Below are 24,548 nucleotides of genomic sequence, written 5' to 3'. Positions count from 1 at the left end.
CCAGACTCCTGCTGTGCTACCACTGACCTTGGGTTCACACGACTGCCAGCCTGTGATCGTCTGGCATTCTGCATCATTGTATGTGGCTGCGTGAGTCTGAAAAGGGACTTGGGAACTGGTATTGGATTTATGGACTTGAGTTGGATTGGGCTGGGATGCTTTCTTGATCTATAATTACTTCTTGATATAAAGCTCTTTCTTGTACACATATGAGTGTCACGGATTTGTTTCTCTACTCTACTTGGCCTAACATAACCATGGACTAGCAGTGAACAAACCAATCTATCTTAGAAGAAGCAGTTCCAACAGTACAGTTCAGAATGTCCCATAGAAGAAGGGTTGATGAGACTCCATCACACATTTAGGGCATGTGGTCTAGAGAAACCAGTCTTTGGAGGGCATCATGGCTGGTGAAGTAGAGGGTAAGAAACAAAGAGGGGGGTCCTCAATGAGAATGGATTGACACAGTGGCTACAACCCTGGGCTCCCACAGAGCAACAGTGATAAGGATGGAGCAGGACTGGGCAATGGTTCCTCTTGTGCACAGCATCTGTATGGGTTAGAACTGACATGCCGGTGCCTAACAGAAGCAACTGTTTGGGGTTACCGTCTCTGACTCAGGTGGGTTGTAAGGCATGAGGGAGGGATGACGACTAGGAGAAAATCGAGGTTTCATTAAGAAAAGAGGAAGAGAAAACTTGCACAGTGGTTTATTAGGTGCAAACCCAGGAACCAAACACACTGCCATTTAATTCCAACTCACAGGACTGGCAGACAAGTAAAAATGTCTACTTTTGCCCGGTCCTTCATGACACTTTCAGTCTCTTGAGTGTTGTTTTCTGTTGCCGTCTAGTCTACTGCAACAAACAGCTGCCAGAACAACGGTGGCCAGTCCTACTCCATCTCTATGCTCTACTGATTACAGCAGAAACATAAAACCAAAGTCATAGCACAGTGTGTTAAGACAGCGTGTTAGCAATTGCAGTGTTCTACACAATGTTTTCTGTGAGAGGAGAGGCTGTTTCCCAGTTTATACCAGGGATTCTAAGACAGTTTCCTAAAGCAAGTGAATGTGTGAAGAACGAGGAAGAGTTGGCAAGTAGAAGAAGAAGGGGACATTCTGATAGAGGAGGGCCAACAAATGAATGTCCAAGAGTCATGCTACGGCGTGAGTCAATGGACGGTGATACACTCTTCAGTGCAGCTAGGGAGGGAGGTTCCAGAGATGGCACTAGAAAGAGAAGCAGGGGCCCATTGTAAAATATATTCTGTTTGATTCTATAAAATAGTACCTATTGCTACTGTGTACTTAATGCTATTATATGTCAAACACTGTATGCAATTTTACATAATATAACACAGTGATGCAAGACACACTCTAGTTTAAAGATAAAGGTCACAGACTAAAAGACTAACTTATCCAAGGGCATAATGTAGCATTAGCTCTACTTGCTTTTATAGTCTCTTATCTGGAACACAAATTCATAAAACAAGCTACGCAAGGTCATAAAACAGACCAAAATATACAACACTTCAGAAATATATGTCTGAGGTACATTTGGATCTATCAGGATATATTTGCGAATACAATATCTAAGGGAGATGTAAAGGCAAGCCAGTATATAAAGTACATTCACATTTGACTAAATCCTCTGATGGGCTATCCTTTGATAATCTGGTCAAGGTCAGAACACAGGTTGTGACCCAGGGTTCTTCTTTTGATTTTGAAAATCAACGTCCTGTGGGTATCTCCAGCCTTCCATCACCTAGTAATGATCTGCCCTGCTTCTGCCCAGAGTGCTTTCCTTTCCTAGTAGCCTAAAACCACCTCTCTCCAAATTCCTTCAAATTGTTAACCCTGGCTCATCCTGCACACATTCCGATTAGCTGCATCACCTCTTTCAGGAAACGTTCTTGGTGTCCTGTCTCTGATTTAGAGAGCAGCCTTTGTGTTCATAGAGAAACCTGTACAGAGCTCTGCAATGGCCTCACCACTCTGATCGCTACCTTTGGCACTGTATCCTTCTTCCTTCCTTCAGACGACAAATTCCTTGAAGATAAGAGATAAGGGCATTGCCTACTTCCCTTTCTTCTTCTCTAACACTAACCCTGATTTGGTTCAGGTCTCCATTCCTCACCCACACAGTCTACATGACTCAAGGGAGAAGACCAATTTCCCACTTCCCAAAATGGATCTAATTGTCCTAACTTGAAGCAATTGTCAATCAGGAGCAATTTGCCACCCCATGTGAACATTTATCAACGTCACAATTGGGGGAGTTTGTTCTTGGCATCCAGTGGGCTGAGGCCAGAGATGTGGGAAATTATCCTGAACTGTATGGCACAGCTCCCTCTACACCAAGGAATTACTCAGGTCAGGACGCCCTGGTTCATTTCACCGTGGTGTGGCTTTGTTCCTGACTGCTAATGGTCCAAGTATGTGCCCTATGTGGCCAATCCGACTGAAAGCAAAAACTGATATTGGGAGGGAGATATAAGATAGGCATGAGGAGAAAGCAACGGGACCAATGATTCCAGAGGGATTTGGGGAGAGGAGGAGGCAGAGGAGCGGAGTGGTGAGCAAACACCATAGACAGGGGAACAGCTAGGGAATTAAAATCAACAAGAGGACATAAAGAATTTGGGGGTGTTGGAGGAGCAGCTAGGTAGCTGAGAGGAATTACTAAGAGGCAGAAGAAGGGCAAGAGTGATGGTGGGGCAGGAGGAAGGTCAAAGGAAACAGGAAGGACCTGAGAAGCAAAGCTATCGAACCATGGTTCTCAACCTTCCTAATTATTGCTGCAACCCTTTGATACAGTTCCTCATGTTGTGTGACCCCCAACCAAAAAATTATTTTCATTGCTACTTCATAACTGTAATTTTCTTCCTATTATGAATCAGACGACCCCTGGAAAAGGGTCGTTCGACCCATCGCGACCCACAGGTTGAGAACCGCTGCTATAGATAGATGTATAAATATAGGTGTGTACATATGTAAATGCATTAATTAATAAAAATAGAGGTATATGTATATTCATATGACAATATACTGAGGTAGTGAATGGATTTGGGGCCTCTGCTCAGGTTGTTTTTTCTAACAACTTGGCATTCTGTGATACTCATCCTAGCACAAGCAGAGAAGAAAAAATGGGTCCACAAGCAAGTGTGGTGAAGAAAGCTGATGGTGCCCAGCTAGGAAAAGATATAGCGTTCTGGGTCTTAAAAGCATGAAATTAGGCAAGCAGCCATTTAGCAGAAAAGCAACAAGCCCACATGGAATAAGCACATCCGCCTGTGTGATCATGAGATGCCAATGGGATCAGGTGGCAGGCATCAGAAGACACCAAACAAACAAACACAAAAAACTATAATGTTGAGAACGAGGTGGGTCAGAGCAGAGACCAAAAACCCATCTGTAGACAATGGGCCATCCCCTCACAGAAGGGTCATAAGGAAGGGATGAGTCAAACAGGGCGCTATATAGCACCGATGAAACACAATATTCCTCTGGTTCCTTGGGGCTTCCTCACCCCCCCACTATCATGACCCCAGTCCTGCCTTTCACTAAGGGGATAGACTGGAGCATGTACACAGGTACATATAAGAAATAAGAGCTCAAGACACACAAAAGCCAAGAACAGAAATGAGATTAGTGATACTAGGAGGGTAGGGAGATGAGGGGAAGAAGAGGGCGGGGGAACCCATTGCAATGATTGACAATGTATACCCCCACTGCCCCGCCCGTCTGCCCTGGGGGATGAACTACAGAACCATGGGGGAAGGGAGACAGCTGTCAGGGTAAGATATGAAAATAACAATAATGTATAATTTATCAAGGGGTCACGAGGGGGGAGGGAGGAGGTAAAAAGAGCTGATTCGATCCTGAGTTAACAGGTGTAAGCTCCTTTATGCCCTTACTGAAACCTCAACTCCCTGCCTTCGGGGCAATGGAGAGTCACAGATAAAAGATTCTGACCCATTCTTTATTTTACAACCTATGTTGCTTTAATGTCTTCATTGTAACAAAGAAAAAATAACATCAGAGATGTCCCAAATTTTCTCGTGTTTTGAAGGTACATCTTAGTAAGGTTTGTATAAATATTAAGTGTCCGTGTGTGTTTGTTTTTGCATAAAGAAACACCTTTAAAAGAAATCTTCCTGGGATAGATTTTTGGTAGTCTGTGATGTGGTGGCACTCCTTCCCACCCACCCCACCGCACTTTTTTTGGTGGCATCAGCCCCTAAAGTGAATGCAAAGATCTCCCTGTTGAACTGTCCTTGGACCCTCTGAAGAGGTTCCAAAAGCAAAGGACCAGCTTCCAAGAATCGCCCAAACTCCCACTATCCAGTTGACTCTTCACATTCTCCAGCATATCCCTGGCAGTGAACTACCTAAAGGCCTCAGAGCGGTGTGGTGAACTTTCCTTTCTCCTCTTTGTTCTTAGTAGTAGCCCTCGGTAAGGCTTTTGGCAGGAAAACGACTGATTTTCCTGGTTAATTCAGCCTCCTTCAATGTCATATCTAGAGGCAGTCTAAAAGTGTTTGCAACTGCTGTGGTTTGTGTAGGGTCAAAGGCATAAGGCATTTACAGTCTTAGCAACGAGTCTTTAACATATTGATAATTTAATTTATGCAAATTTATTTTAGATAAGTGTACAAATAATGCATTTTGTTTGCTGTTTCTCCATGCAATATACTTTTAAAAGATTTGTAATGCTTGAGAATTTAGTTATGTAAATTCTTTTCCCCATTTTCTTTGCTATCATCATAAATACTCTTTTCAATAATTAGGAATGAAAGGAAGATGGAAAATTTAGAAGCCATTACGACCCTTCCCCCCTCCGTTCTCTTGGAAAAGCAATTTAATTAGGAAATGATCTTCCCCCTTAACATCTTGTAGTTACCATAAAACGACCTCCCTCATTACTGCTAACAAAAGCAGTTTGCAGCAGTTGGTTGCAAATTTTTTAAGCTATTCTATTACTAAGAAAAGATGCATTTTTTCACTTAAGAGAAAAAAAACTTTTAAAAAATCAGAATTGGCAAAGCACTGTAATTTTTTTTCTTTTAAACACTCACCAATATCAAGAAAGTACAATTTCAGAGGGCAAGGAAGGGAAAAGAGCGCCGTGCTAGGCTCTGGGTGTGTGCGCGCGCGCGCGTGCAGGCGTGTGTCTGCGTGCAGGCGTGTCACCGTGCACAGGCGCGCCTGGCCACCGGGCGGTCGCGTGCTCCGGGCCCCGAGTCCCCGGGCGGGCACGGGGCGCGCGCACCCAGCTGGGGCGGCGGGCGCACCCTGGGCCGTGCGCCCACGCGCGCGGCGGCGCCAGGTCTTTGTGTGCCTGGTGCGCGGGCACCGCTTTCCGCCTGGCTCGGGACAGGCACCTAAAAGGGAAGGCGGCGGCCGCCGTCCCCGTTCCCTCAGATGCCCTCGGCGGCGGGTTTACGGTTACAGCCGGGGCCGCGCCCCCTCTCCCCGCGGCGCGGGCGGGCTCCACGCCTGGCGCGCCCCCAAACCGCCTGGGCCGCCGCCTCACTGGTCTGAGAAGCCCCCGCTCGTCGAGGCGCAGGCGGCCGGGCCGGGGAGGCAGGGCGCGGGCGCGGGCGCGCGCGCGGCCGGCGGGCCCTTTGTGTGCCGGCGAGCGGGGCGCCCCAGGCGCCGGGTGCGGGCTGCGGGTGCGCGCGCCTTGGCCGCCCGCCGACGGGGCCGCGGGTTCCTGCCGAGTAAGCAGTCTGGCTCGGCGGCGGCGGCGAGGTTGGGGCGCTGGCGCCGCCCCAGCCCCGTCCGAATGAGCTCATTGTTCGCGAGCAGCCGCGAGAGGGACCGGGCGCGGGGAGCGGGACACGCTCAGGGAGACACACGCGCAGCAGGGCGCGCGCAGGGCAGGGAGCCCTTCCCCGCCCCTTCCCGAGGCTGCACTTCGTGGAAGTCCAGCCGGCGCGGGGCTGGTTTCCCTTCCCCCACGCTCGCCGCTGCCTCCGCCCCTCGCCCCTCCCCCTCGCCCCCCCCCCCAGCTGTCTTTCTAGCATGATGCCCCTTTTCATCCACATTCGTGTTTCAGGTGTAGAGAGGAGAGAGTGAGCGGGGAGCGGGGCTTTTGTCTGTAAGTATATTCCATTCCCAGCCCCGGCCGGGCGCGCTGCTTGCTTTTTCCTGTCGGTTCCTTGCCCTTGCTCTTCGCCGGACCCTCCGACCCTGCTTCTTCTCTAAATTGTGAGGAACTGAAGCGTGCGTCCCTTGAGAAATTCTGGCATTTGGGTCTTGCTTCGTTAAGACTAGAAATTAACTTGGGCTTTTAAAAAAACGTCCAAGTTAAAGAGAATAGAATTCTTTGGGAAGGGGTGGCTTTTTGTTTGGTTTTTTCCCCTCTTGTGGTCAATTTTTGTTCTCTACGCTCACAAAGCATTGTTAGGAACTGTTTAGACTGTTTGCATTAAAAAGGCACTTTGGTGCATGCAAGCCCCCCCCCCTTTTTAAAAGAGATTCGTGTGTGTTCATGCTTCCATATGATTACTGTTTCAACGGTGCTATGAAAGGGTCTTTCCAACCGTTCTGACTTGCAACACTTTTTTTCTTCCTGCATTTTCTTATAGAGCAGTTAAACTTCGGGGCGGGGAGGGCCCTTAAAAATAAATAACAGCCCTTTTCTTGATGATGGTAGCAACCCGATTTGCATCGATGTGTCTCCAGAATAACATCATAGGAATACTCTGGAGCTTATTTTACCCATTTAGAGAAGTTTTGGTTTCTCCATTCATCTTCATTTTGTTGTTGTTGTAACTTGTGCTAACAAAAGAACTCTGCTCTGATGACTTCAAGGTGGAAGGGGAAATCACTGCAGCGTGTACATTAATGTTTATTTGGTTGGGGCGAAGGGCACAATGGTATATATTCCTGACTTTTACCCCCTCTCGTGTAAGGGTTTTTTTTTTTTTACACGGAAGGTTATGTAATGCAGTGCCATTTCCAAAAATATCCACTCTGAGGCATTACACTCCCCGGTGCAAGGCTGATTCCTGTCCTGCTGTCTTGATCGCAGACACACTGCCAGTAGTATGTCTGGGAACAAAGAGCAGCCAGAAAACAATCTATTTTTACCACTTGATTCTACTTTTAAGTTGCTAAACCTTTTGAACTCTTGCAGTATAAAAATGAACCGAACACTAAGAACAGCTCAGGACACTGCAAAGCCAGGTACCTAGGGGTTCCTTTGTCCCCTAGTCCAGCCATGGACCTGCTTGGAAAGCTCTGTGGGAAGCCTCACTAGTTACACTCATTTGCATGTAATTTACCTTAACCACAGAAAATGCTTATTTGTCTGTAAACTCTCAAGAGGCTTCCCCCCCCCCACTTTCCATTTACTAACGTGATGAGACTGTTTGTCTACTGTATTTAAACATATTTTGCAGGTTGGTCTCCCTGGACTGAAGAGAGAGAGTGTGCAAGCACAAGATTAAGATTCCCAAAATGGTAAGAATTGGTCATCCGAGGACATTCTCAGTAGCTTCTTATCAGGCTTTATTGCTTATAAATATCAGCCACCCACCTTCATGCCTCGTCAACCTTCCATTGTTCCTACCCCATCTGACCTTTACATGCTTCTATCTCCAGCATGTGGGGGTTGGCAGTACAGCAGTTTATGGGTTTTCGATGTGGTGGATTAGGTCTTTGGATTTTCAATCATTTTTTATAGAAAACCGAAATTCCTCTTTAGAAGCAAAGATTTAAGTCGAACATCAGAAACCCTTCTGTTCTTTAAGAAGAGTGATGTGTTGTGACATCCGTGGAGGGGGTGACAGCGCCAGGGCTCAAACAAAGCACTAGGTCCTATTGTATTCAACCTGAACTAGAACTTAGCCCACATTTAGAGCTTTGCATGGAACTAATCAAACCGCTACAGTGTATGCAACCTTAATAGCAACATATGTGAAATGCATGGATTGCGTATTACTATGCCCTGTCTGTTACGTTTTAAATGGAATTAGTGCCTTTTGCTGATTATAACTTCAAGTATTAGAGACATCTCTGCAATTTTAGATCCAACATGTTACTCCCTAAATGAGAACCTGTAACTATTGCTGCCAAAGATTATGACAAAGGAGTTTGGTGTTTGAATACACTGTTTAAGAAAGAAAAAGATGACATCCACATTAACAACATCTGGCTAAATAAATGAATTTTCTATAAAATTTTTTTCCCTTGGGGAAATAAGGTTTAAGTGAAAAAAACAGTAGAAATGCCATATAATTTTTCAGTGAAGGTACAGTATGCCCTCCTGCACGTGTTTGTACTCTTTAAAATGCCTCTTTGCCACTCAGAATGTGTGATTTCCAAATTTAGTTTTACTTTGAGACGAGGGTGGAATTTAATGAATCAAAATTGAATCTGATATGCTTGATGTTTTCTTTGAGAACCACCCAAGTCTAAGCTTCCAAGGAGAAAAAATGAATCAGAGGCAATTAAGTTGAGTTCAGTTTGAATTTTATTAACAAACGAGGTGTGTGTGTGTGTGTGTGTGTGTGTGTGTGTGTGTGTGTGTGTGTGTGTGTCTCCTGGATTTCAACAGGAGAGTGACAAAGTACCAAATAAACTAAATCCTTAACATGGACTTCGTTTGGTAGTGATCACATTGAAGAACTTGGAGTGGAAGGACAAAGGGGGTGAACATTCACATCAGTCAGTAGTTTTGTGCAGACATTCCTGACTTCCGATGAAATTTCGGATGAGCAGTAGGGTGATAGTAACATGGATTGTTTTTCATGATTTTCTTTATCTTTTTTGTGACTGGCTGCACCACTCAGCTGCCTAGTTTATCCTAGAAGCTCACCCAGTCGTTGTCACCAGAGAGACAAGGAGAGTTCACATATACCACAAAACTCTCATGATGAGGCTGATGGACAGAAACATGACCAAATATAGCCCTACAGCCACACACAGAGAGTAAATGTTGTGTTTCTGTTGTGGTTGGTAGAATGAGCTTTGGCGGGCACGTGTGCCAACGCAGAGAGTGAAAGTTGGAGGCATCTGAATGCAGAAAAACAAAGGTGAATTATGATTACATGTAATTAATTTCTTGCAGTTGTCATTTATCTGTGGTGGCGGAACGAGGAGTTACCATTTGTTGCTCTTGGAAGGAATTTTCACTCATGAAAAAATTCTCGAAACTTTTTGGCGATCCTTTCATCGAGATGTCAGTGCCTTTGGCACAAGCCCATTACTGAAATGAAACCGCCACCAGTTATTGTCCACGGGTGATTCCAAGTAGCTTTCTAGCAATCCTCTTGTCCTGGTGGGCTGCGCTCTTAAAGGCTTGGGCAGCTCTCAGTTATGTTTTCTTAAAACAGCTGGTCTGCTAGAGGTGTCTTATACCTACCTCCTGTTTCTTTTTTTACAGAATGAAGTTATATTCTTTCCTTAATTAAAACTGGAATTACTTCGTGATCACTATAACTGGTTTACCTAGAGTATAAGCCTGGCCCACATATAATGGAAATTACTGGGAGCGAAGCAGTAGATTTAACACTCAGCCACCTCTGGGAAATAAATTGGCATAACTTTTCTGTTAACCGGATATTTCTATTTACCTAATTAAAAAAAAAACCAAAGAGGATCCAATGTCAGTGGATTTAACTCACTAGTGGCATACTAAAGGGTATATTCCCAATACAAATTTGTAATCAGCTAATTCAAGTGTAAGAAAATAGCCAATACAGTCCAGAAGTCAAAACAGCGATCCAGCATCTGAGTTGTTTATGTTCTACAGAATTGTTAATGCACATTTCACAACAAGAATCCGGAGACACTAAGAATCCCGGCATGCCTTCAACGTTAGCAAAACTACCAATATCACTTTGCAGAATCTAGGAGACCTTGGTCATTTGGTACTCTTGAGTGGCATCTTTTGAGCACAACTTACATTGATTACATTGGACTTGGCACCTGGGTTTGTGCCAATTAGATGTGGTTAAAATGTTTAACTTCGAATATAATTTGCTATATTTTAGCCAATCAGAATATTTCTCAACCTTTACAGCTTTGTAGTAAACATGCCTTGTTGTTGTTGTTGTAATGAGGGTATTATGAATCTGCAAGGATCTTCAGCATGTCTTTCATATATATATATATATATATATAGCTAGATTATTATTGCTTAGAATATATATATATATATATATAGTATTTGGGAGTTCCTTAGGTAGTTTATTTAAAATACACTTGGTTCAAGGAGTACTCACTTCAGAATGGGAAGCCAAGCCTATTGAATTGTTTGAAAAAGTGCAAAGTCAAAGAAGGTTAAGTCCTGGTTTTTAACATGACACACCCCCTCCCTGCACAGGCCACTTGCCTCAAGTATGTGGCTGCAGTGGACTCCCAGTGGCATAAGATGGCTGGTTAATGTTTTAGCAGAGACCTAGGAACTGGGGCAATTTAAGTTCGCTCTGAGGCTGAGGCTGAGCTTTTCAAAAAGATGAGTTGATTCCATTGTATCACTTGTGGAGCTCTGCTTTCTGTACAGTCTGAAGTGGCATTCATGCGCTCACAAGGAGACTCTTTCAGTAATCTCTCCATTAACATAAGGTTTCCTTGTTTAAAGAAAAAGGCAAGTATTGGTGGGGGTTGGGGGGCTGGCGCAAGGTCCTCTTGGTAGCTTTGCTTTTGGGGTTTGGAATATAAATTTACAAGTTGCTCAGTGACTCTTAGTTGTGGAGATGTAGAAGAGTACCCAGGAAGGTGAGTTCAGAAGGTGCTGTCTTCCCTTTCACTAGCTCTTCCTTCCAACGTGGAATGAAGGGGAGAATCGGGGATTGTTTGGAGGATTAGGCCAGTTGAGATGATGCAGCTAGAATTACCCTCAGTCCAGTGTCCTCATGAGCTGTGTGCAGATCGAGGGAAGACTCAAACCGCACACACAGGATCATTCTGGAATATGTTCATTTTACTCCACTGAGGCAGTTCTCAAAAAGTTTTCTGTCAATGAGGTCACCATCAATAAACCAAAAGAAATCACTCTTATTTTAAATCTTAGTGAAAATACTTTTAGAGTATGAAGGTCTACTGGGCAAGCTAAGTTAGTAACTCCCAGATGAGGAGTTTTATACATGTAAATACTCATCTACCTGGTCGAGGAAAGGCCCAAATTGCTTTCAGATGTGTTGAACTGGCCTGGCTAGGGAGCATTGGGTGAAATGGTTCCTCAGTCCTCTATATTTTCTCCGTGCCATTGCTGGATGGGAAAGTCTTTTAAGGACATAGCCCCAGCCAAAGTGAAAGAAAGGGCTGAGGCAATTATCTGAATAATTATGTTCAAAACTTGATGCTATCTGATTCATCCTGGTAATTCAAAATGTTGCTGGAGTGACGTGGGAGTGTGAAGAATCTGCCTGAATGATCTGTATAATTGTTATGCAGGAACAAACTAGGGCTAAGTAATCTTTAGCAGCAAATCTGATTTAAACATGCGAGGGGAAAATGTCTGAGCTGCACCGGGCCTGTGTCATGGTGGTTGATCAAGGTACAGTTTTAAATGACTCCTGCTTTGAGCTGGAAAACAGATTACTCATAAACCTCAACCTTCATCTGTACAAACGATGTGCTAACAGTATCATTTATTGGGTCTGAATTTATGGGAGGTGGATATTTCCAAGTATATTTTGTATTGTTCCTTGGGACAACTTCAAGAATTTTTCATCTCATTGGTTTGAAGAAGAGCAATGATCCTAAAACTGGGCCACTAGGGCCTGCCAATATTGGTTTCCCCAATGGTTTGGGACTGGAGTGGTTAAGCATGGCTCTCAACTAACTCTAGATATCAATTTATCAGTCGCAATGACGTGATATTAACCTGGATGTAGCACTAGATGAAACTCTCAAGCATTATCTGTATGTGGGGTCACGTGGTTTTTCTTTTGTACCACAAAATTATAGGCCCCAGATTTATAATGGGGCCCTGTTCAAAACCCACCAGCTGCATTGCAGGCCCAAGACGGGACTGTCTGACTCAACAATTTTCAGCCTTGGAAACCCCGTGTAGTTAGGGTTACTATGAGTAGGCAGAATCAACTCACTGGCAGCAGGTTTGATTTTGGGCTTGGGTAAGGGGTTTCTAAACTACCCAGGATATAGTAAAGTACTAAATGTATATGTTAGGGGCACAATGCATACTTGGTCTATGCATGCTAAGATTTCTAAAGCGGGCCATTTTTTGATCCATTCTTAATGATTGAATCATGTTTGATTTTCATGAACTAGAAGCGATTTATATCCTTAGTGTCTCCTTCTAAAGTGCAAGGGAACTGAAGTGAATACAATCTTAGTTTAACACCAGATGATAATCTATTATCCATTAATAGGAGAAAGCTCACTGGTTAAGTCATACAGCTTGCGAGCTTGCCAAAAGCGAGTGGCTTGTGATCACTCACCTTCACCCGCTCTCAGCACCACATTCTGAGCAGCAGGGAGAGGCGCCCACTCTAGGTTTGATCCAGCTCTGGTACTCACAGTGCCCGCAGCCATAAAAGAGCCCATCCTGAAGACAGAAGGAGCTTTGCTCCCAATACCGAACCTTAACCATCTTCACTTATTTTTAATATATCCCTGTGCTTGATTTGCTAATGATCCCAGCAACCGAGGTGACGCACTTGAAATTACCGAAGAGGAGCATGCAAAGATTCGGCAGTAGTATATTGCATCTGTTCTCCATGCCAATTAAGTAACATGTATGAGGATATTTGGGGATCATTTTTTATTTACGTTTGCTTTGCATTGTTGAAGGTACTTAACGGCCCTCAATGGAATTCTAGTGTAGCTGTGAAAGGAGACTAAGCCAACGAGAGATAATATCTAGCGCTCCATGGCGTGACTCAGAAGAGTGGTGTTCTTTCTTGGGGCTCACAGCCTGGGAGGCAGGACTGATGCTAGAGGTGGGGATCCATGCAGACTGACAGCACATGGCCACTGCTCTGACTTACAGCAGACATTGCTCATCAATGTGACACTCGTCGCCATGCAGTCCGCTTATGATTTCAGAATCCTCCATAGGGGATTCCAGGAAATCATTAGCAATTGACTGGAGTTGGCACAAGATTTAGGACCTGGAAATGTATTGCTTTCTCCTTGAGAACAGTTAACTTGGCTTTATTAAGCTTTTTATCCTGGGGGCTTAGCATCCGTCTTTAATATCAAATGAATGAAGCATAAGGACTTCTTGAGTAGATTTAGAGAGGAGTCGTCCAAATAAAGGGAATATATTTTAAAAGTTAGCTTGCAAGAGTGAGCCTAGTACATTTTTAGTGGTGTAAGGAGATCATCCACCCACTTTTGGCCTCTGGTTTTTGTTATTGTTTAATTGGTTGGTTGGTTGGTTGGTTGATTGGTTGGTTGGGGCCTTCATCTGTCAAATGACAGACTTCAAAAATGGAACCTTTAAGGTAAGGACCCGATGTGCCAAGGAAGAAGAAGTCCTTGAGCAGACGTCTTAGAGGTGGCCCAGGACTCCCCCTCGGTTTAGCCACCTGTCAGGCTCTCTGCCCTGTGGGTGTGCCTATCAGAAGTGGACACCCACACTCATCCGCTCTTGTTCTTTTTGAAATTTCAACTTCCTCGAGTGCTGCCTCTCCTGCACTCAGCCTGAGGGAGGCTCCTAGCTAGAAGGACCTGAAAGGAGACGGGCAGCTCGTCTGATTCTCTCTCCCTGGGAAAGTGCCAGCACTCTGTCAGCAAAGCCCAGTCGGATCTGAGAGGTACCCTGGGACCGGGAAGGGTCGCTGCTGAGCAAGATCCCCAAAAGGAGGTACTGTGCACCCCCTGTCTTATGAGCCTAACAGGATCTAGCCACTTGCAAGCACATGTACCCAGCTGTGTCCTTCCACTTCTTCCTAATGAGCCAGACCTGCTTATTCAGAATGAAAGCCAACACTTACATCATCGTCATACAGTTGTTTTCATTGTGAGCCCAGCAGGCTGATAGCTATTTTGGCCAGTTGTCCAGTGACCATCTAAAGGGAATCTTGGGGTACGCAAAAGTTGGGGGAAGCCAAGGCAAAGAGAGATTTCTCTGGATTTTCTTAATGCAACACAAAATTCCACTGTGCACTCAACATCTGCAGGGTTTTTCAGTATGAAATGATTCAACTCGTTTGAGCCCTATCAGGTGAGGCTGTACTTCATCCTTAACTCTCTCAGTGAAAGTGACTTTGACATAAGTGTTGCTCCTTGACCTCTATGCGTTCTTCTACCCCATGCTTTCAACTTTTGGGGGGCAGTTATTTTTAGAAATCCCTAAGTTTAATTTCTGTGGATTAGCAAAAGTGCCAGAAACTGTGTGAGCTAATCCTTGATTTTGCTCCATGGTGACTGGAAGCATGGATGGAATACATCTTCATGGAGAGCTCAGACCGCTTGTTATTTTAACCATGGCCTAGGAGGCCCTTCTTCCGTGCCTTTGCTTATTACTCAGTCCTAGAAGGAATGTGCAGGCAGAAGAAAACCCTTCTTGACTCAAAGCTGAAGTTAACTGACAACTCCTCTATGAATCTCCCCTTAGTATAATGCTTGAAGTCTCTCTTGTACTTACCACACCCATAACCGTCTTGTAGCTGACTTCACATGCTTGCCCTCCGAGGCTGTAAATTGAAATAGCAAGGTTGACCTCACTGATGATCAAACATCACCCTTCTTTTCTGGTTAACAGGTAATGCATTGATACCTCCCCCCCCCCCCCCCCATCATTAGCAAGATGGTAGACACAGTGTGGAAAAGTTTTATCACTGAGAGAGGACTTTCTGCCACCAAGTGAGGTGTGCTGGGCTCTTTCTGCAAAGTGAAAAGAAACCCAAACCTTCAATGGGACCTGCACTCAGGAATCAATCTGACCTCCGCTCCAGAACTTAACTTCGGATCTGTACCTCCTAAGTGATCAATAAATACGGGATAAAGGAATGAGTCGCTGGTCACAGAAACACGGAGGTCTATAATTTCCTGACAGAACCAGGTGACCCACCTTCGCGCTTGCAGCCCCAGTAGCAGCAGCGCCAGTGTGACGCTCTGCACAGCTGAAGCCCTGCAGATCGTAATGAGAAGACCACGCCAACGTGGGCGTACGACTGGCAAGCTGCTCTCCCTGAACATTTTGTATGGCTCAGTGTTAGGGAAAGTGGAGGGGAGAACATTCCGTGCAATCCAAGTCCACTACGAAAAGAACTCCTAAATTGTGTCGTCTTGTCTTTCCTTTGGACCGAGGGGGCCCTGAAATGGCCAGGAAGTGAGTTTGGTATGGTGCTGAGAGTCTCCTTTTAGGGTTGAGCCACACAGCTCACCCAGAATGGTGTTTTTCCAGTAGGAGGCAGAGTTTGTTTCCCAGAGAATCTGCTCTGGTGTCACAAGGAATTAGAATATTTCAAAATAAAATTCTTGTCCCTTACTACCTTGAGAATGGTTTCCAACTTAAACTTTTGGCTGTACAAATATTAGCCATGGCCTGAATGGATGTATTCTTTTTACTCTTGGCTTTGGACTTGCTTGATTTACTTTTCATTTTCCCATTTGTGGAGTAAAATGCAACTATAACTCCGGCTCAGAACAGATGCACAGGGGTATGGCCAATGAAAGAAAGGTCTGTTTGCCCTTTTAAAGAGGAAATTGGGAGCCAGAGCCACTGGTTAGAAGGGAAAAGGAGGTTACTGACAAGTTGTTGCTCATAAAAATGCTGAGCTAAAAACATCCCAGTCAGTAATTAAAACGAGGGAGATTTATAATGGTCAAAGAAGTTTTGTGTGACCACCGGGTCCCCACTCTTCCCTTCGCCACACCAACCCTTACTCAGATCACCATCACACCCCGCTGTCCTTTGATTACTGGGGCAGGTAACAGCCTTCCTGACTGAATTGTACTTGGTACAATTCCAGCAGGGAAAAGTACTACTGTCCAGTAGCTGAACACGAGAGAGCTACAAAGAGTTGTTTTGTTTAAAATGGGCCCAGGCATTTTGAGGACACTTTTGTTGGATAAATCTATTCTTGGACAGGAAAGAGTAGACATTCAGAGAAGATGCAGCTTCTGTCGTAGCCAACCTTCAGAACTAGAACTGTCAAGGAAAAACGAGTCAGGAGTAACATGAATAAGACTTACTAAGATACTTGAAAACATCATACATAGGGGCACGTCATTAAGTATTCCAAGAAGTACTACAGGGTGCCCCTCAGGAAATCCTCATAGTGAATGTTAACTCAAAAGGCTGATGGGACCCAAATGGTCTGAAAGTCTAATTCTCCGTGCGTGAATTTGCCAGACAGTTGCTGAATCTCAGGACAGCAGCCTCGCCCCTGCGTCATTGGAAGTACCCTTAAGAGGGACTGAAAGGGACTACGTGCAAGGACAGGAACCACTGTTTGAGAGCACACAGGAGGGACTTTCAGCTTGCTGCGTGGCTAAGAAGTAGGATTTTCTACGATGACACGTGTTAATGAATTCATCCCTTTCCTGACTACACTCCTTGGGATTTACTTAGCCAACATTCACTGAAATTACTGATTGACCTACCAGTCGCTGACAAGTGGACCCTGACTCGTGACAGCCCTGCGCGTCTGAGAGGGACCGTGCCCCATAGCTTATGCAAGCACTGCGGACATAGTGCTTGGTTGATTGACTGGGTAATTGAGATTACATACCCGGCCAATTCAGCTAACAGTGGATCACAAATTCTGCCTGCATCTCCTCTCAGCTCTTCTCATCTTCATAACTTCATTGCTTAATTACCTGAATTTGACTTTCTGCTCTGAATCACAGTGGAGTCCCCTTTCCTTGCTGCCCTGAGGGGAGGGGAGAAGACTGTGGGTCATGAACTGTCCCTAGACCTTGAATATTTTCCTCAGGCCTTGACAATGGAATCTTAAACTGCTCTGATCTTGGTTTCGAGGTCTGGGAGCCCAGTTTCCACACCTTTGTATTTAAACTTCACTAACCCTATTCTTTTCACCTTCTATTTTCATGAGGATTATTTTTAAACTAAGATTTTGCTCTATAAGGTCGGCTATCTCCACTGTCACAATCAGAAATTCAATTAAATGTGTTCTTTAGCACCATAGAAATTCATATGGTAATAGGATTTTTAAAAATCACAAAACTTTGATCAGCCATTCCTATCCTATCTTGGTTAAACAAAGCCAGAAGATATCACATATCTAGCTGTGATTGAATACAGTATTTCACATGTCCCAGATTCAAATTCAATTTATTACTTACTATTGGGGACCTTCATTATTGTTGTAATAACTAACTCATCTCTTTTTATTTTTCTCTCTTCAGACTGTTTGCATTTGGGTACATCAATTAGAAGTTTTCAAATGGATGCAGATTAAATGCATTTTTTGGGTCTGAATTCCCATTCTTAGTATTCTGTAGATTAAATTCATTTTCCTCTCAGAATTACCATTCAATTGAGATCTTTTAATATAATGTAAGGCACCTGAGTGGCACTGTGGGATAGGCTTTGGGCTGCTAACCAGAAGGTCAGTGGTTCAAATCAACTGGCTGCCCAGAGAGAAGGCTGAGACTGTCCACGTCTGTAAATGTTTACAGTCTCCAAATGTTGGAATTGGCTAGCTGGTGGGGGACTTGGGTAATAGTTTGTGTATCTAGAAATCATTGATAACGTTTTAATTTTCCTTTAAGCAGTTAAATTTACTAAAAAATTTAAAATCAAAGTAACAGCGAGCATGCTATTACCTGCGTCTGATACACAGAGGTTCTGAATTTAGCCTATCCATGTACTCATCTGAGAAGGAGTTCTTTGAGAGTTCATCTGGGGGTCATATTAAAACAATTTGGTTTCTTAGCAAATGCCCTTTGTAATTAGCTGCAGCGATTGCTAGATATTTGTATTGTGTTGAACATTTCCGCCCAAGGAAAACTGGAATAAGACAAACCCATGATTACCCATGTTGCTTGGATTAAATTAGACCCAAAGTCCTAAGCAACCAAGCCAAATTTGCCCTGAGCCTAGTCTTTCCTCGTTGTCTGTAACAACACAGAGGCATTCGGGCGCAAGCTCTCTGTGTCCTCAAACTACACTAGTTGGTTTTTTTAAGAGTTATTTTTGAAGGGCAGCTGTTTAATGGAAACCTTGGCAGCAAAACAATAAAAATCTTTGTGAAAAATTACTCTTTACCGGGGGTTATCAGAAATCCATCAAGAGCAGTGAGAAGATGCTCGGCACCGAGCTAGGTCACTAGAAACAGTACCAGCTCTCAGCAGCCTCGTGAAAGAACTGCCGGTGGCTTTGGGGACTTTGCGGCAATCCCTAATCGGGAGCTGCGTCCTATGGCCAGAAGGCTGCCTTTGAGTCTTGCCTCCTCCATTTTTTGGTTATGTGACCTTGGGAGGATCTCCCAGCTACTCTTGTGCAGTATCCTCTTTAAAATGGTGAGAAGGATGATGATAGTGAACACAGATCTCTCTCAGAAAGCTCATGGAAAATTGGAAATAGAAGATCATGGAATTTCCCCCACAAACTTTGAAGCTCCCTCATATATGCCAGACTCATTTCATTCTTGCAAGAAAACTGAGAAGTGAGTGAACGAGTCCACCTAGAAAACACATACATTCTTAAAGGGGCTTCCATAAGTTCATGTGCAAATTCCATTGTCCTTTAGTTCTACTTTTCTGTGAACTTTTGAAGCACCTTGTATATTTGTATGTTACGTGTATGTACATAGGTGTGTACCCAGTTCTTAACCATTTGTGCTCGAAGTAGATCACCAGCTCTTCTTAGTTTGTCTCAGGCTGGAAGTGCCACTGACACTTTCTCAGTGTTGCAACACACAAGCCTCTATTGACGGCTGAGTGGGAATCGAACCCTGGCCTCCCCCGTGGAAGGTGAGAATTGGATCGCTGGCCTCTGCAAGCCGCCTAGGTCCCCTCGGACCAGAGCACTGTCAGCAGGCTGGTACAGATATGCCTACGGTTTTTCATTTTTATTCTTACATTTGAATAAAAGTCTTATCATGAGCTCACCTCTAAGTGAAACCAATGTTGACATTAGCCTTCCAAAATCGACCCCCGGCCCCACCACCCCTTCCTTCAACTTGGTAGTGTGTTCTAATGCTGTTTGCTATGAAGGAGATTTCAGTCTTGAGGTGACCAGGATGGTGCAAGAAAAAGCATTGAACGATGAAATGGCTTTTGCTAATGCAGAGGGGCTTGCAGTTACCAGCGGAAGAAGTCGCATCGATAGACCGAGCAAACAGTTTCTCTGGGAATAAACACTTTGCCAGAAGAGGCAGGCTGGAAAGCCTCAGCCGTGCACAAGCAGCAATGGGAAAGCTTTGAAATGGCCACGAACTCCTCAGAAGCAACTGGCTTCCTCACTACACACCCATAGCAGGCTGAGATTTTAGCAAAAGAAAGCCTTGGTTTTTTGAGCAGTTATTTTTCCATGTGGGTGATTTTTTTTGTTGTTTTCAAAATGCAGATTTTTCTAGGTAGTGCAAGAGAAAAGGCGGGAAAGAAGCATTCTTGGTCATTAGAAATCAGATTTACTATACTTATGTGAAGGTGAAAACCAGCATGCCTAAAAATATTCAAACCAGCTAATAAAAGTCTAGCTGTTGCCTATTAATCTTGGCAAGCGGTTGGAAAAAGCCCTGCTACTCCAGATGTCTGCTATTGGACAGCATGTCAGCAGCCAGCACTGCCCTTCACGGGAGACAATGCAGACGGGAGAAGTTCACGATTGTACTTTATCGTGCATGTCCGAGGATGACCTTAGGACTCGAGCTTCCTTTCCTGCCTCCCTTCCTTCCTTCCTTCACTCCCCTGCCCCTTCTTTATTCCTTTTATCTTAAAAGTAGGAGAAAACATAGCAAATGTTGGGGTTCTTGCTAATTTCTTGCTTACAAACGAACGCTGGCTTGTGTAATAGAATTCGGTGGTCCAGACTTGGGACTCAGATGTGCTATGTAAATATTTACCGTGGTTCCACTGTAAGAGATTCTGGTGAACATGTTTGTGCAGGTCAGTGGGGCAAGGGAGAGCTTACGCTGTGTTGAAATGCTGCCTGACGGGCCTTTTCGCTGCAAGTGAACAAAGGCCAATAGGTTTGTTTGTGTGAGTTCGCCTTTTTTCCAGCTGAAAAGAGCAAATAGCTTGTATCGTGGCCTTTTAGTTTCTTATTGTTCATTCAAAAGCTGCCTAATCTCAAACCAGAGTTTTTTAAAAGCTGCTTAAAAGATCCCCCCCCTTGGCGTGGAAAGCCTTTTCTTAGATATTCTTTAGGAGGTCTGTTTCCAGGCTTTATGCTCCTCCTTTTTCTGCTGGTTTACTCTGGGCTCTTCTCTGCTCTTTGAACTTTGTTTTGTCTTCTCTGCTGCAGAGAGGAGTCACCCATTAAAAGTCAAGCTCTAAAGTGCTTGAACTTAATTCCTTGAGTCCAGTCCACAAATTGGCTCTGGTTACTGTACCAGGCTGACCTCCAGCCCAGGGGGAGGGAGACTTGGCAGCCGTCGGAGAATTCCTCGAGCAGCAACTCCCTTTTTTGGATTTATGGCGTCTTTAGGTGGATTGTTTTGTGCTAAGCACATTCCTGGGGAGAGGCGCGGGCTGGGCTGAGGCGAGGAGTGTGCACACAGCAGTGGGGGTGGAGTCTGTGCGTGCGCTGCCGCCGCCCCTTGCTGTAAGCCACCCCGTCCAGGCTCTACAAACTCACGAAATGACCACATGCCTGATGTTAACGTTTGGCCCTTTGCTACGGGCTTGCTGTGCTGTTCTCTTTGAAAGACTTTACTATTGTTCGGAAAACCAACTTTTAAAGGATTCAGTCGCCAAACAAGTGCAAATAGACTGTTGTGCTACAGAGTGACTGAGAGAGAAAGCGCTTTGTGGCCGCGATTGGGTTCACACGTAAACACTTGCGTTTTGCTGCCAGCTAGGAGATTTCCTTTTCCTTTCTCTGCCTCGTCGAAGTCTAGAAATAAAATTCCACAGCTGTCAAGTTCCCCCTTGCTTCTCAGATGGCTTCACAAGGCTCCGAAGGAACAGAAAGGGACCGTGCTCAGCACCCACAGCACTTGTTTCATACACCCCCGCCCCCCACCCCACCCCCACCCACATGTAAAGAATTTGAAAGTCTGCAGCCTGCCTGACAGGTAATGATGGGCAGTCACGTAACCTGCTGCATAATAATAACACAGCGTGGCTGTTTCCTCTGCTATATAATGCGTATACCTCTGAAGTAAAGCGAATGCCACTGGGCTTGCTGGATCTGTGAGCTCTCAGCATCTTCCTTTTGGGGTCACAAGGGCCTCCTTCACCCCCATTTCTATGCACCAGGAACATGGGGCAGTCACAGTGAGCTCAGATGCAGGGAAGGCTGTGAGCAGGACTGAGGACCAGGCAGTGTTTCTTTCTGATGTGCATAGGGTCTCCATGTGGAGGGGACAATGGATGGCCCTTAACAGCCATGGCAAAGCCTTGTCTTGCCATGGAGACTCCAGTAAGTGTCAGCAAGTGATGCATTACGGTGGAGCCACAAAGGCCACCCCTTCCTTTCCAGCAGGTGGCTATTTGTGGCTGTTAAGTTCAGTAGTGGCCGAGGTACAGAAATGAAGGCCCTGCGGAATAAGTGCTTATGCTGCTTTCTTTAATTACCAATTATTTCCACCACCGTCTTCAGTCTCTTTCTCTCTGTGTATGCATGTGTGTGTGTGTGTACCTTTAAATCAGGACAATTCATGTCTCATATCATCTCCAAATCAGAGTATTTGCCAATTTGGGAATTAAACGAACATTTTGATCCTGCCTTCCTGCATGTGCGGAGATGAGGTGCATGAACTGAGTGGCACAATGTTCGGTGTCGATCTCTTTGCCTGCCAGTTGCAGTGCGTTTGCCTCACCGTGTGCTTCATCTCTAAGCAGCATTCACATGAGGCTGAGCTCTAAGTCTGGGTCTCTAGAGAGACCTGCTCAGGGCATCATCTGCTGGCACCATCTAAGTTTTGATGTAATTCTGTTGCGAGAAAACGATCCTTGGAACTCCTTTATGGTTTCACTTTACATTCTGCTCTCTCACGTGACCCACTGACAGCACCTGGGAGCAGCGTGGCTTTTGAGGAAGGTTCTTAAATCGTGCCACTGAACAGAGCATTTGCAGATAGGAAGTGCATGCATATGCACATAAATTCTCCTTGTATTACAGGGCTAGGTTTCATAACCTACTGGCCAATTAGGCGGAATAGAACATGCACACATTGTTCAGTTGGCAGAGATATTGTGAGAGATACCCATTTGCTGCTCAAAGAATTAATTATGCAGGTGGAGCACCTGCTACCTTCATCTGCTTCTCCATTTGCAGAGGGTGGGCACCCAATTTGGGTAAGTCAAGAAAGGGCCCAAGGGGGTCCATTCTTTAAGGCATCAGAGCTCATCAAGATGAGAAAGGGTCATCTTACAGTTGTCATTAACAACTGAACCATGCAATAATATCGGTTTGCTTAAGTGTGGTCTGACCAAGGCTTCATGACAGATTTCTGCGAAGGGACGCTAACCGATTAAGGAAGCAATATACAGGTATGTGGATGTGGTGTACTTTGCCTCTGAATAAACATATGCTCTTGCCATTAAGGATCAGCCTCATAGAGCTGTCTCCTCAATGAAATATTGGCAAAGATAGGAAAGAAACAGGAAGAATGCAAATTTAGAAACACATAATAAAAGCGATGTAATTCAAGTTTTGCATGCAATATAGTAGACTTGATAGGGAAAAGTCAAGGAACTTTTAGCTTGTTTCTCGTGTGGACCGTGCTATTGGAAGTTAAAGAGCAAGTTTTGGCATGGAAGCTTAAGGTAGGAAAGAAATCATTTGTAACTGTTCATTTAGTTCGAATATTTTAGGACCTTAGTGGACGGGTCTCTGATTTTCCCCTTTTTCTTCTTAATTTAGAACACTAGTTGCCAGCCATTTATAACAGTTTCCTTCCAAGTAATAAACATAAGCTTATTACTTATAAGCAATACCTTATAGACTGAAAATACCTTATAGAATGGTATATGGTCCAGAGATTACAACAAGCCTCCAGATGTATATGTCCTTTTGATGACTAAGGTGCACCTGAGCCAGGGTGTGGTGTTTTCAGTTGCCGTGCAGGCAATAAAAAAGGAAAATTGAGTAAAGCATGCATTTGAATTACGGTCTTAGCAAAGAATATTGGAAGTACCATGGAATGCCAGAAGGCTGGCGAGACCTTGTCTCAGCTACTTGGGACATTTTATCAGGAGAGAACAGTCCCTGGCAAAGGGTATCTTGCTTGGTAAAGTAGATCATTGGAAAACTGGAAGAACGGCAAGGAGATGGATTGACACAGTGGTGCAAGAATGGGCCCAAGCACAGCAGTAGTTGTGAAGCTGATGGGATTCGCATTTCATTCTGCTGTACACAGAGTGGCTGTAATTTGGAACCAACTCATGGCACCTAAGAGCAACATTATTATTAGTCTCGACAAACCGATACATTTGTTTTTATTTACTTAAAACATACTGAGAAAAATTTTTTTTAGAAATTTATCTCCTCTACTGTCCCTCTCTCCCAAGTTGTTAGCTCCTAGAAGATAAGAACTATGTTTCTCCTCATGCCATCCCTAGAACTTAGCATTATGCCCAGCACCTAGCAGGTATCTCATGAAATCTCAGTAAATGAATGGCTGGGCATTGGTATGAAATTTGAGGTTGAAAAGTGGCGCAGGGCCCCTGACTGGGCGGTAGAACCTGGGTAGTTGAATAAAGCTTCCAAGGTGTTATGATGAGGCAGATTTCAAATTGATTCCTTGAGCTGAATCAGTAGCACATGGAGACACCAGCTGAAGGTAAGATGGCAATTTATTTGACAAAGATGTTTCAGAAACTTAGAAGTTCCAATCGTGTGCCTGGAGCAAGCTCCCTATAGACAACAGGCAATGGCTTTTGACAGTAGGGGGAGTGGTCGTTCCTGGTGATGACTCTCTCTCCATGTCCAGTCCTGGGACAGAAGTCAGGTGCAGGTGAGGCACTTGCAGACCACCAAAGGTCAGGTCTGAGTCGTTTGAACACAGGGATAATTGTCAATAGATCTTTCCATTTAAGCCCTTCACTTTTGAGCAGTTTCCCGAAGTGGATGATCCAGGGGGGCCAACAAAAACAGCTATGCTTTGTTCTAGTTTATGGGATACGGTACAAACAATTTCGTTTTTAATTTAAATTTTCAATACTGGATGGGAGGGCACTGAGTACATTTTTTCCCCTGATTGGGATGGTAAGCCAGTTTGATACCCTCTGTTTTAGAGTATCCAAACACCACAGTTGCAGGAAAGAGTACGGCTGTAATGTCAATAGCATTTATTTCCAATAATCCACACCCTTTTTCAAACCCAGCTACACTAAAAATAAAATAAAGTTTGCCCACCTCAGGTGCTATGTCCAAGGAAATACTGAGTTCTTAGAGACTAGCCGGGCGGGTTTTAAGAATGTAACTGAGACGCTTTGCCACTGCCTTTTTTGTGACTCTGAAGGAGACAGGGTCAGAGTG

General features: G+C 44.6%; 1 protein-coding gene across 1 annotated transcript in view; it reads left to right on the top strand.

The window, feature by feature from the left end:
- Window positions 1–5,948: 5,948 nt before the first annotated feature.
- NREP (neuronal regeneration related protein) overlaps window positions 5,949–24,548 on the top strand; it is a 30,728-nt gene continuing 12,128 nt past the window's right edge. The window contains exons 1-2 of the mRNA XM_075541379.1: window positions 5,949–6,104; window positions 7,411–7,471. Coding sequence (XP_075397494.1) covers window positions 7,469–7,471 — 3 coding nt within the window. The 5' untranslated portion in view covers window positions 5,949–6,104; window positions 7,411–7,468. The remainder of the gene's footprint in view (window positions 6,105–7,410; window positions 7,472–24,548) is intronic.

Source organism: Tenrec ecaudatus, chromosome 2 (genome assembly GCF_050624435.1).
Source record: "Tenrec ecaudatus isolate mTenEca1 chromosome 2, mTenEca1.hap1, whole genome shotgun sequence".
Lineage (NCBI taxonomy): Eukaryota > Metazoa > Chordata > Mammalia > Afrosoricida > Tenrecidae > Tenrec > Tenrec ecaudatus.
This window is presented reverse-complemented; position numbering and strand designations above follow the sequence as displayed.